The sequence below is a fragment of the Perca flavescens genome, chromosome 19 (assembly GCF_004354835.1).
Source record: "Perca flavescens isolate YP-PL-M2 chromosome 19, PFLA_1.0, whole genome shotgun sequence".
Classification (NCBI taxonomy): domain Eukaryota; kingdom Metazoa; phylum Chordata; class Actinopteri; order Perciformes; family Percidae; genus Perca; species Perca flavescens.
The window spans coordinates 20014627-20027586 of NC_041349.1; the positions used below are offsets into that span (position 1 = coordinate 20014627).

The 12960-nt window shown below is 39.1% G+C and overlaps 1 protein-coding gene across 2 annotated transcripts in view; it reads left to right on the forward strand.

Moving 5' to 3' along the window:
* LOC114545625 (glucosidase 2 subunit beta) overlaps nucleotides 1-12960 on the forward strand; it is a 151240-nt gene that overhangs the window by 12964 nt on the left and 125316 nt on the right. For both annotated transcript variants that reach the window (XM_028564041.1, XM_028564042.1), the window contains exons 6-7: nucleotides 5609-5738; nucleotides 12879-12945. In XM_028564041.1, the coding sequence (XP_028419842.1) occupies nucleotides 5609-5738; nucleotides 12879-12945 (197 nt within the window). The remainder of the gene's footprint in view (nucleotides 1-5608; nucleotides 5739-12878; nucleotides 12946-12960) is intronic.

Below are 12960 nucleotides of genomic sequence, written 5' to 3' on the forward strand. Positions count from 1 at the left end.
GGTGTATTTGATGTAGATAATTGGTTCGGATTGGGGCTGTGTCTTAAAGAAAGACTAACTGGCTTGTAGGAGCCAGAATACTTGCTGTTTGTCCAGGGGGTCAAATACTTGTTTTTCCTCATCAGATGGTTATCAATTTTAATAAATTCATATGATGTGATTTTCTGGAATTTTCTTTGGGATTCTGTCTTTCACTGTTAGAATGTACATATGATTAAAATTGTAGATTTTTGCATTCTTTGTAAGTGGGCAAACCTGCAAAATCAGCAAGGGGTCAAATACTTATTTCCCCCACTGTATATATATATATGTGTATATATGTATGTACACACACACACACACACACACACAAATAAAATACACAAATAAAATACATTTGAATTTTAAATATATAGGCTGCCACAGACTGTGGCAGCCTATATATTTATTTATACAAATTTATTTGTCACATACACACAGTTATAAATAAGTACCTGTTCCGGCTCAATAAAAACAATAACAATAAAATCCATAAAAATAATAATATTCAACTATACGACACAGTAAAGTAAGAGAATAAAAAATTAGGGGGGGCTAGCCACAGTTCTCACAGATGGACAGCCTGAGGGAAGAAGCTCCTCCTCATCCTCTCTGAGTTTGTTCTCAGGCAGCGATAACACCTCCTGATGGCAGCAGAGCGAACAGTGAGATGCTGGGGTGACTGGGCTCCATGAGAATCTTCGTGGCCTTAGCAGCGTCTGATGTAAATGTCCTATATATTGGGGAGAGGAGCTCTAATGATCCGCTCAGCCAAGCGGACCACCCTCCTAAGGGCAAGGTAGTCTTTTTGCGTGCTACTGCCAATCCAGATGGTGATGCTCCCAGACAGGTTGCTCTCTATAGTATAGGTGTAAAAGTTCCTGAGCACCTTGACGGGGAGCTTTATGTCTCTCAGGCGTCTGAGATGGTGGAGATGCTGACGGACCTTCTTCACTAGGGAGGTGATGTGGAGTGACAGTGTTAGGTCCCGAGTGATATGAACTCCAAGATATTTAAAGCTGTCCACCCTCTCCACCATTTTAACCTAATCCCTAGATCAGTAGAAAACTGGTGACCTTACATTGTTGAGAAACAGAAACATCCTGAACATAATTTTAATACATAAAGTTGAGAACTGCGTATAATCAGTAATTCTAAAAAAAAACTAAATGTACGATCATTTCTACATTTGAGTATCAGTTATATATCACAGAACTAATTACCCTTTCAACCTTTCTTCTACTGCATTTCACAACTTTGGTATTGTTTAAGTGCCAAACCTCTTTTTTTTTTTTTTTGTTGGTATGTTTATCCTCGGGTTTAGTTTGGTATGGTTTATACAACAATTAAATACCTGTGTCCTATTTCCTTACACACCAGGACGCAATGTGTGTCCTGTAGCCTGCAGCCATGTATTCTTAACTGTGGCACAGATTCATATACAGTATGTTGTATGTAATTTCTGGCTGCACTGCATTCAGTGATTTCATCTGGAATATCTGGTTTAAATTTCATACCAGCATCCTGGGTGTCATTCTGGCCAGTGGACTGCATTGCATGATTTCTTCCTCTTTTTGTTCATGACAATGTCCAAATTTTGACAGAATGCCCCTAAAATGATCATAAAGATGTACCAGTGTGTTCTGTCTTGTAGCTACTATGTATATATTGTTTCTGTTCTCAATAGATCTAATTAATTTTTCATCCTGGCTACTTGTAATGCCTCTCAGTAGTGTTATTACCTGGCATGCGAGCTAGCACACTTAATTGAGGGGGACGTTGAAGTTAATTTGCTTTTATACGTGTTGCGCTACGAGAATTCCTGCTTCAATGAGCAGCTTGTGCCCTATGATATTGTTTTGACCATACATGTTCATGGCATCTGCTGCTACAGGCGTCTGCTGTACAGTTTCCAACACCAACCTTAGCCTACTGTGCACTTAGTTTTTGCCATGTCAATGTGAGATGTTTTCTAGCTCTAAGATCTGTCAAAAAAACATTTTTCTAACTCACTTGCATCACTGTGTTTTATTTGATGAATTAAGGACATTTCTCAGTGAGTGTCCTTCCATTTTCTAGTATCTAGTCATCTGGAATCCATACACCTCATATTCTTCTCCTGCCAGGAACTTTACATTTTACTGTATCTTTTAAGGATTTCAACTATGCTTCATTTGTAATCACTCTTAAACCGTAAGGAGTAAATTGTGAGGGTAAATCGGCAAGTACCTGAGAGATTAAGCCCATTTTAAATCATCATGCATCAAGAAACTACTTCACAGTTTCCTCTGCTCTCCATTAGCACGTTCAACAAGCACTAGGCCAAATTAAAAACTGGAGCCCTGGAGTTCAGTGCAAATTAAATTGGTAAATTTGGCAGCTGAGGATCTCTTTTAGATGTTTGTAAGTTACATTTACTGGTTCAGTGGTCTCATTACTTAATGCATTATCTTAATTTAGGAAATACAAGTTTGTTAACTCACCGACTGCATGTAGCACATATAAAGATCATTTTCCTTCTGCATTAGTAAAAAAGAAAAGAAAAATATAAGACCAGAGTACTGTTCAACATGTAATCATGGTCATTTAAAAAAAAAGATGTATTTCGGATTCTGAAAGAATGATTTGCAGTTGAAAAGGTTGCTGCAGCAGCACATTCACAGTTCTCTGACTCTCAGGCTGTATTCCATCCTTGTTATTTCGTGCATTGATTATGTGGGAAATTACTTTTATTTCAAGGTATTTTGAAGCACTTTACAGCACAGTTTGTAGCATTTAAAGAATGTCAGGCTTGTTTAAAACATGGCTTGCTTGTAATGGAAGATACAGTTAAAAAGATACCACTTGTTTGACTACAAACAGATATTTAACTCAAGGCCACTTTTTTGTCACACACACACATCCTCACACATGTCCGATTTGCCAGCTGATGGTCTCTCAGTGTGTACCCTGCACTCTTCTTCTCTGTTCCGTTCTCTTTTTTTAAATTAAAAAAAAATTTTTTTGTATTATTTTATGTTCTTTTCTGTGGCGGCTGATTGGCAGATCGAGGCTGAAGTGTCACCCAGCCGCACATTGTGATCCTCTTCTCTCAGTGTCTTTGTTGATATGGCAGGGTTACCTCAGGGGCCTCGTCTCGGAAGCTCTACACAATGACTCAAAAGTGAACTCTTCCTGAGGTTCTAGGTTTAAAGAAGAATATTCTGTTAAAGAAAAACAAACGTTTTAATCAAATTAGAAGCCTTTACATAATGAAAGTTGAATGTAGCATGTCAGCACTGCATGCCCGGCCTAGAACCGGCAGAAATAGGAATGCGGCTGTTAAAGGTGCTCTAAGTGATGTGACTCCTTTTTTAGGCTACAACATTTTTTGTCCCAAACCGCAAACATCTCCTCACTATCTGCTAGCTGCCTGTCCCCTGAACACACTGTAAAAAATGCGGTCTCTGTAGACAGCCCAGGCTCCACAAACAGGTTGGCGCAGTTTGTTTTTGTTGCCATTTGTGGAGCCTGGGCTGAGGAGATGTTTGCTGTATGTGACAAAAAATGTTGTAGACTAAAAAAAAGCGTTGCATCACTTAGAGCACCTTTAATTGAATACGAACAGGTATTCAATAAAATCCTCTTTCAGGAGGTTTGTGATTATCTTTCTGTTAGCCCTCTCTAAGTGTACATTTTAAAGCAGGGGATGAGGTGGAGCTTTTGCTAGTCCTTTTTAAAAAAATAAATAAAAAGTCTCTCCTTTTAATATAGCTTTTTCTGAATCTTTTCAGGGTTTGAGAGGAATGTATACGGTGCTTTTTCAGTCCAAACTGACTACTACAGCTTTTCTGGAGTTAACTCAAAAGTCTTAAACACATCTTGTAAAACAAAAAACTGTCATTTACTTATCCCAATTGGAATATTGCTGATTTCCTTATATGACTAAACCTATTTGTTTTTAAAGAGTTGATTTTTCAATGCAGGTAATTGAAAACCTGAGTTTATGGAAACACAAATCTAGCTAAACAAAAACCTTAGTGCATCAGTTTATGGCATTTTTCTATACAGTATTTTAACACTGGATGAACTTTTTACATGTTATGGGTGTTACTCACAAGAAAATGTGTTTTTGTACACACAAAATGGAGCCCATAAATCACTGCAGCAAGCTGAAGGTGGCAAAGCAAGCAGCATGGCCTAGAAAGGTAGTCATCCCTGTCGGAACCAAGCAGAATCCATCACTGATATGAGAGTCTCGGAGGAGGGATCGGGAGGTGGTATTGAGAGACACAAACACACACACACACACACGCGCACAAACGCGCACAAACAAGGAGCTGCTGCTCTTTCATATTAATTGGTCCATTACAGAGAGTGATGATAGGTTATGCTTGGTTGTCAAAAGCTGTCATATTTGGTGTGACAGCAACACCTCCTGACGCAAGTGATTTAAATAGTCCATTGTGCAGGCCGACTGCTGCCGTACACGGTTTTGTTAATACATGAGCTGGGTCTGGAGGTAGATACACTGATGCATAAAGAAAGATAAGGTAAGAAGAAGCGACAAGGACAGAGATCCTAAAAACCTTTTTTCCACCTTTTTCTATAAAAAATGTTAAGGCTAAAAGTCAATTATCCTGTTGTCAACACTTCTATCATAATCATGACTGTGTAGAAAATAATACTATGGTTTAGATTAACAAGGTTCTTTTAGGTTCTAATAGATAAGATATTTCAGATTGGACCAAAGTGGTGGGCCGACAAAATTACATTACCATCTTTAGAGTCACAATGGTCGGTGTAACGCTTATCAGTTACATTTTCTAAGCACACGGACTTTTGGAAAAACAGAAAAATGGGTACAAATATCAAATCTTTCATTTTTTTCCACCTCGGGCGTAGCTAGGCGGAACGAGGGAGAGAATACCATTGCAGTATTGAATTATTGGAGCCCAGACGCAATTTTGTCCTTTTATCCTCTGAATAAAAACAAAATTGGAAAAACGGTTTAAAGATCCAATTTTTTAATTTGTCAAGGTGGGGGAAAAAAAATTATAAATTGGATATTTGAACCCCTTTTTCTGTTTTTCCAAATGTCCGTTTGTGCTTAGAAAATTGAACTGATAAGCGTTACACTGACCCACAATGCCAGCATGGCTAAAAATGCTCCAAAATGATCATCCAATATCAGCCTCTTGGACACTCCTGAAGTGATCAATAATTAGCAAAGATAAGACACCTAGCATGCATGTAAATGTCATTCTACGGTATGTGTTGTTTGAATAGTGTCATTTGTATGTTTTATATGCAGTGGATGAGTGCTACAATTTACAAGAAAAGGGAGCCAAGATTTAAATTATGAGATTGGAGCTTTAATTGAAACACAATGTCTGGAATTTCTTTTTTTACTTCATGTTTTGACATTTCTAATTAAAAAGGTGTTTTCTGTGTAGTTGTATTTTAAGAAAAATATCAAAGTTTTTTTATTGCACAACTAGAAAAGCTTGGCACTAACTGTGCTAACTAATTGAATGGTATAAAAACCGCTGGCTGCTAGAATGTTTACCATATTATGCTAATCTTAGACTTCGTGTTTGTCTCTCTTTAGGCCCAGCTCAGAGAGCTTCAGCAAGTAGCTGAGGACCTACAGATCAAATTAGAGGAACACAGAAGGAAGAAACATGAGGCCGACCGACTCAAAGAGCAAACAATAAAGGCGCTGAAAGCAGGGGGCAGCAGTAAGTGTCTTGCCACCTTTAACCTGCCATGATTTGGTTTGTGTCCATTCAAAGCAACAAATTTGCTCAATCCACAGAATTGCTTCAGTTTATAGATATAGTTAGGTGATTGTTACAGCTACCACAGGGCATTTCAGCTCAGCTTTAAATTGAACAAAAGTAAATTGACCTTAGCTCCTCAAGCCAGATAGTCAGGATGACAAATGGTAGAATATCAGAAACGGCTGGAAGGGTTAAATACAAATGCCTGTGCCAATGAAATAAATGAGCTAGGACAGGAGTGCTGAGCAATAGCATACTGCTGTCCCGCAGCTCTCCTTTTACGTTCCTCAACCCTTTGGAGAGAAGTTGCTTATGACTCAAAGGAAAATTCCGTTATTGCTCCAAGCACAAGCTAGCTTGGCATTTTAGTGACGTTTAGACTTGCGAATGTGAATGTACAGAAAGTTGTAGGACTGGATAGGAAGTGGGCTCAATCATTTAATGCACTAAAGTCCATAAGGATTCAGAATCATTACGTGTGTGTGTGTGTGGGGGGGGGTGTGGGGGGGGAGGTAGGGAATAGAGATTAGTGGAGGTAAATTAGCTCAAAGTTTTAGATTTTGAGATTGTAGCAGACTCAATATTTACATATTCCCATTTGTAATGACCTGCAAAAACACACATTTAACACTAATGGGAAACTGACACACAATTCATGTAAATTTGTAATTCTACAAGGTTAATTTCTTTTGTCTTTTTAACATATGTTGCTGTTTGAATGAAAAACAAAATGCATCAAAAAACAATTTAGTCAGAATGTCATTTGTCTACTTTTTAAAATCTTTTGCTGTCATGTTTCCCACGTTTCTTCTTCTCTGATGCCATGAAATGCTGGCAATTGATTGTCTGTCTAGTGTCAAACTGGCCCCTTAAGTAAAAGTTTTGATTGCAAAAAAGGTCATTTGACTTTGCGGGTTCCTCTGATCTTGCATCCATCATGCTTCCCACTGTGCGAGCTGACCTTTGCAAGATGTCACAGTCCCTCCATGTTCCTGAGCCTGTCATCCTTTGCTCCCATTACTGCTTATCTTCAGGCCGTAACAACCATCAATTTTCATTTTCGTGGTTGCTTTGGCATGTCTTGTCCATGTTGGCTATCCATCTAGGCTTTTATTATGCAGTTCTAATGACCGTTTGTGTGTGTGTTGGCTTCTGTGTGTTGCAGTTGAAGGGAAGTTCTAATGACCTAAATGCTACTTATCTAGCATTTTTCCTGCACTCTATAAATATGTTCTTCCCCGCTATTTATTGAACATTTAAAAAAAGAAAAACATACAAACATCAACCTTAAGCTACAGAAGACCCATGAGGACAAATAGTGAATTATCCCAATGAAATATAGGAACATCACAACAAAGAAATGAGTGTCTTGTCTTTCCCTTTATGACTTGATAAATAATAATAATAGCCTGTGTCAAAATAGGAATGAAAAGCCAGAAGAACAAGCAGCTGAGCCTGCAAAGTAGAACTTAACAGTCTTTCCCTTTACTGCTGCTGTCGCTCAACCATGTCTCCAGGGCTTCATGCAGAGTAATTTCAAAGTTTTGAAGGGCCAGGTTATTGGTACCCTGCAAGGAAATAGCAGTTTCGCATGGTGCGGTGCTTTTGGAATGATGAAACAATAATTGCAGAACTTGGAGAATCCAAGATATTGGATATAGATATTATTAGAGTATGAGTTGCCCCACTTCATTTAACATGAGAAAATGATATTCCAAGAGTTTCTTTTGTGTACATGCTTTTACAGGACTCTGGACAGGTGCCATATTTAGAAAAAGTGTTTAGGAACTGTAGTGCTAATGTGATACTGTTACACGGTATCAGTACCAGCAAAGTACTTTTTTACGATTTTTATCTGTGATAAGTGCACTGTAAAGACATTTTACCTACTTACTTAGCTTACACAGTCCAACAGATAATGCGCATACTGTAGTGTGTGATTATTATGTTCCCAGGATATTGCACATTGTGTTCACAAAATTAATAGGACCACATTGTTGAGCTGTATCCTGTTGTTCCATTAGCTAGCTCAGTTGTTTACAATTCTGTAACACTTTGCAAAGCATGCTGGGAAATCTGGTTAAATCATTATTGAATGACAAAGACTTTGCTGTGCCCGGCTTGGTCAGAAAAGACACATATCCTGTTTGCTTGTTTTTGGGGGAAAAAAAATCCTTTTTTAATGCCAACCTCAATAAGTTTTGGGTTCATATAGAGGTCTCTTCCTTCTCTGCTGATGTTTATTTGATATGATCCCATCATATAGGGACACATTGTATTTGATGTCCGTTACTCTCTTTAACTGAATATGCAAAGCTACACTGTTTTGGAGTTCACCCACAGTTTGGGTAGAGTGCCTCAAGTTCATCGTTAATCCAGTGGTTGACCTGATTTCTCTTGCAGACCGTCTTGCAAACCACCTCCCTGCTGTTCATGTTTCTAAAGGTACATGAGTGCAGTTAGACACCCTATAGCAAGTGTTTGAAATGGCAGGATGCCAAACCAGTGTAGTTTGTTGTAATCATACCACACACACATTTCCACACTGAACCCCGAAACGTCATCACTGAAGAATTTTTAATTTCAATAATTTATATACTGCACATTTTGTATGAATAAAATCAAATACTTTTCATTATCATTCATGGTCCTATTTATTCATGCATTTCCCCAGCAGTGATAGACCCATACCAGAGCACATGCATGCCATTTTTATTTATGCAGGTACACTATTCCCTTTTAAATAATTTGTATCATTAGCAATTCATAAAACCAAACTGTTGCGCACCTTGTTCTCATCACTTGGTATTGGTAGACTGGGCATAACATTTTGATAAATAATAAGGAAATCACATGGGCATTAATTTGGTATGAGAAGGTTTGGCGCTTGGATTCTCACAGAATAACACAAACTTATTCTATTCCCATACCATACCTTAGCCTGAGGGAGATCATTCGGGTTTTTAAGAGAAGATGATAATTGATTTTGCCATATTAATAAAGTCATTTGACTAATTATTAGTGGAGGCCTAGAGGCATAGAAGTATTTCCCAAGAAAGTGCCAATAACAGAAAAATAATGCCAGTTTTACACCGAGTAGAAACTTGCGATCTGGATATGTTATCTTGGTAATGAAATCTGATTGAAGGCCTTTCAATTTACTCCCACTGTTTTTTTCTGGGATTGTGATCAGATCTAAATATGCAAAGTAGGTTGGTAGAGCTGATGGATTTGTTGAGTGTGGGTATCCTTTGCCTTATTGTAAGACACCTTCAAATGTTTTATATTGGCACTGGAGAGAACTCGTTTCTAACCTGTTTGCCATCTGTTTGGCCACGTCTTTATAAATTGGGGAAATGTGCTGCATGTTTTCATTTTTGCTTGAATAGCGCTGTCCCTCTCCAGTGCTATTAAACAAACATTTCCTCCAGATGTGTTCTGGCTGATCCGATAGCATTTGGATTGCAATGCGTTCTGCGTGCATTCACACCAGCATTACCGTTTATCCTTATCCAGATAAAGATCACATGTTAAAATAGTAGGTGTCGTAGGTTTACAGTAGAACATGTGTATTCTTTGCAGTATGTCCACCTATTCTCTAAAATATACAGCCCTTTTGCTTCTCCGTGCTGTTCGGACACATTTAGGATATAGTACGTTCACCTTGCACATAGCCACTCACTAGCAAGCCTAAACATAGCGTAGGACTCCCTACAATGAGAAATAAATTGGGGACCCCTCAACTACTCAGACATGTACAGTACAGGCCAAAAGTTTGGACACACCTTCTCATTCAATGCGTTTCCATTGTAGATTCTCACTGAAGGCATCAAAACTATGCATGAACACATATGGAATTATGTACTTAACAAAAAAGGTGATCGGAAGGTGAACGGATGGATTCTACATGCCTGGTTCCCACCGTGAAGCATGGAGGAGGAGGTGTGATGGTGTGGGGGTGCTTTGCTGGTGACACTGTTGGGGATTTATTCAAAATTGAAGTCATACTGAACCAGCATGGCTACCACAGCATCCTGCAGCGACATGCCATCCCATCCGGTTTGCGTTTAGTTGGACCATCATTTATTTTATGGCTGTGTAAGGGCTATTTGACCAAGAAAGAGAATGATGGAGTGCTGCACCAGATGACCTGGCCTCCACAGTCACCGGACCTGAACCCAATCGAGATGGTTTGGGGTGAGCTGGACCACAGAGTGAAGGCAAAAGGGCCAACAAGTGCTAAGCATCTCTGGGAACTCCTTCAAGACTGTTGGAAAACCATTTCACGTGACTACCTCTTGAAGCTCATCATGACAATGCCAAGTGTGTGCAAAGCAGTAATCAGAGCAAAGGGTGGCTACTTTGAAGAAACTAGAATATAAGACGTTTTCAGTTATTTCACACTTTTTTGTTAAGTACATAATTCCATATGTAAATGGCCTGTTCTTATATAGCGCTTTTCTAGTCTCAACGACTACTCAAACAGGAACCATTCACCATTCACACACATTCATACACTGTGGCCGAGGCTGCCGTACAAGGTGCCACCTGCTCATCAGATAATCAGTCACACACATTTACACTCCGATGCGCAGTCGGGGTTCAGTGTCTTGCCAAAGGACACTTCGACATGGGACTGCAGGGCCAAGTTTTGATGCCTTCAGGGAGAATCTACAATGTCATGAAAATAAAGGAAATGCATTGAATGAGAAGGTGTGTCCAAACTTTTTTTTAAATTTTTGTGCTATTGTAAACTCTTTTTAAAAAGCGGATAGTAGAGACAAAAGTCAACAAAGTCAGCCAGAGTCAAACTGGGGATATTGCAGTCGTCTTAAAGATCACAGCGCTTTAACCCAGAGACTACCGAGCCCTGTAGCCCTATTATTATTATTATTATTATTATTATTATTTATTTTAATTTTTTTTTTTACTTCGTTTGGTCTACAATTGAGTTCATGATCTGTGTTTTCTATATATACAGAAAACAAGCGGAAAGATGAAATAAGCGGAAAGATGAAATAAGCAAAGGCAAACATTGTGAAAATAAAGTGATAATTAGACACATGATTTTGTCTCATTTATGGTACTGGTCTGTCATACCAGCTGTAGGCTGTTTAAAAAAAAAATGGGGGCAACCTTTTAGAGAGTATAAGGCAGTTGGCTCAGCAACTGCAATCACAACCCTGATGACTTTCTGAACAAATTCAAATTAATAAGTCATTGATTTTTTTACACTGCAGTGTACTTATCATGCTGCAATGTTTTCTGAATGTGACGCAGTATCTGAATCGTTGACGCTGTAAACCGGCACCATCAACGTTAAAACACTTATTTGCAGATTCAATCTTTACATTTACAGTAAATGCTCCTCTCTGTTAAGTAAATGTTCAGTGCAACACCTGCAGCCTTTGAAACCATTTCCATCTCAAATCATGTTTTTCCCTCAGAAAGGGGTAATTTCCTGCCTGGAAATATTGCTTATAGTGTATAAAAGAAAGCAAAATGTGTGTTTTGTTAGCCTTGGAGTGCAGAGCTTACAATACAAAGACAGCTCTGTGTGGATAACACGGTCTGTAGCCTAGGCATAGATCTGCAGTCTCCTGCTGATATGTTCCATTTTCTCTGTTCTCTTTGTGCCTCTCTTATTTTATGAGTATGCTGTGCTATTGCCAGGACAACATGGGTGGATGAGTGATGGTGTCCATTAGTAAACATAGCCCCCTATATGTGCCATCGGCCTAAAGAGCCAATGTCTTGAACCTTCTTTCTCTCTTTTTTTTCGCCCTCCTACTCTCCTCACTTATTTTCCACATTCTTCCCCACTCTTCCTCTTACCTTTTACCACTCTGCCCACCACCCCCACTTCATCTTTTTCATTGTCTGCCTTCCTTCCTCCCTTCTCCATCTATCCTCCTTATGGTTGTTTTTCATAGCTACAGCTCTGCAGTAGAGGGAGGGATGAGACCATTTCTCTTCCTCCTTTGTGCACTCATTTTTTGCGAGACAGAGCGACTAGAAGATGGGTTGAGAATGTTAAACATTAGGTTGGGAATAGAGCGCTGTTCAAACAAAAGAATAGGCCACTAATATGACAGACGCTGTGTGTATTGCAGAAGAATATTAGCAAATCTTGTTTTCCCCCTTGGCTGAGTAAAGTCAACAACGGGTGTGAGGAATCTGGCTTCTCCATAGACATTTGCTGCTTCCAGTCATGTCGTGGGTGACGAGATGTGGTGTACAATCTTGCATCTTTTTAAATTTAAATACAAAAAAGGCATGGTTTTATAAATATGGATTCAAGGTTCATTTTGGCAAGGCTGCATTTATAAACGCGGGTTCCTTTTCTTTCTAACATCCCTACAGCACACACTCAACACAGGCGCTCTACTGTACACTGGAAAAAAATGCTAATTTCACAATTAGCTTTTCTGTAATTAGTACGGAAAGGTAATTGCAGCGGATGTGCAATTAGCATTATGTAAAGTGCTTTTCCCCAGACTTAGGGGCCAATCAGTTTGCCCCTTTACAGTCTCAGTTTTGCGGATGATGTGGGAGATGCTTAGTGCCAAACATAAGAGAACTTCCTCTCCCTCCCGCTCCAATGAATGTGATTCACAAAATGAATCAGTTAGGGTCACATGCTCGCTAGAAAGAGGGTTGAGGAAGTTTGTACGTCTCCTTTTCATCTGCCTGTGAATATGAATGGAGAAGAGGGAAATCACTGTTATACCAGCCGTTACAGCACAAAGCCTCCTGATTGCATTCTGGACTCTGACATGTTTTTTTTCCTACAGGGAAACCAAATGTTCTTTCACAGCGTGACTGACTCATTGCCTGGTTGCCCCCCCGCTCCCCATACTTTTAAATCCAACTCCAGCTTTATCCTTTTCTCTATCCCGGCTGCCTCTCAGTTTGCATTCAGATGGATTAGTGTTGATAAGAGTGTGTGGTGATTAAAGACTAAATCCAACATAGCTTTGTAATAGAAAATGTTTCCCCTTTGTCATCATGACTTATTGTGTTATAACATGAACAGTTAGAATGTCTTAAGACTATCAGGTAATTTCACTTTAACCCAGATACGATTTTTCTTTTTAGGTCTCAGACGTCAAAACCGGACAGTATCCAGTACTTTCAAGCTACTGGACAGCAATAAAGATGGCAGGTAACCTACCTGCTG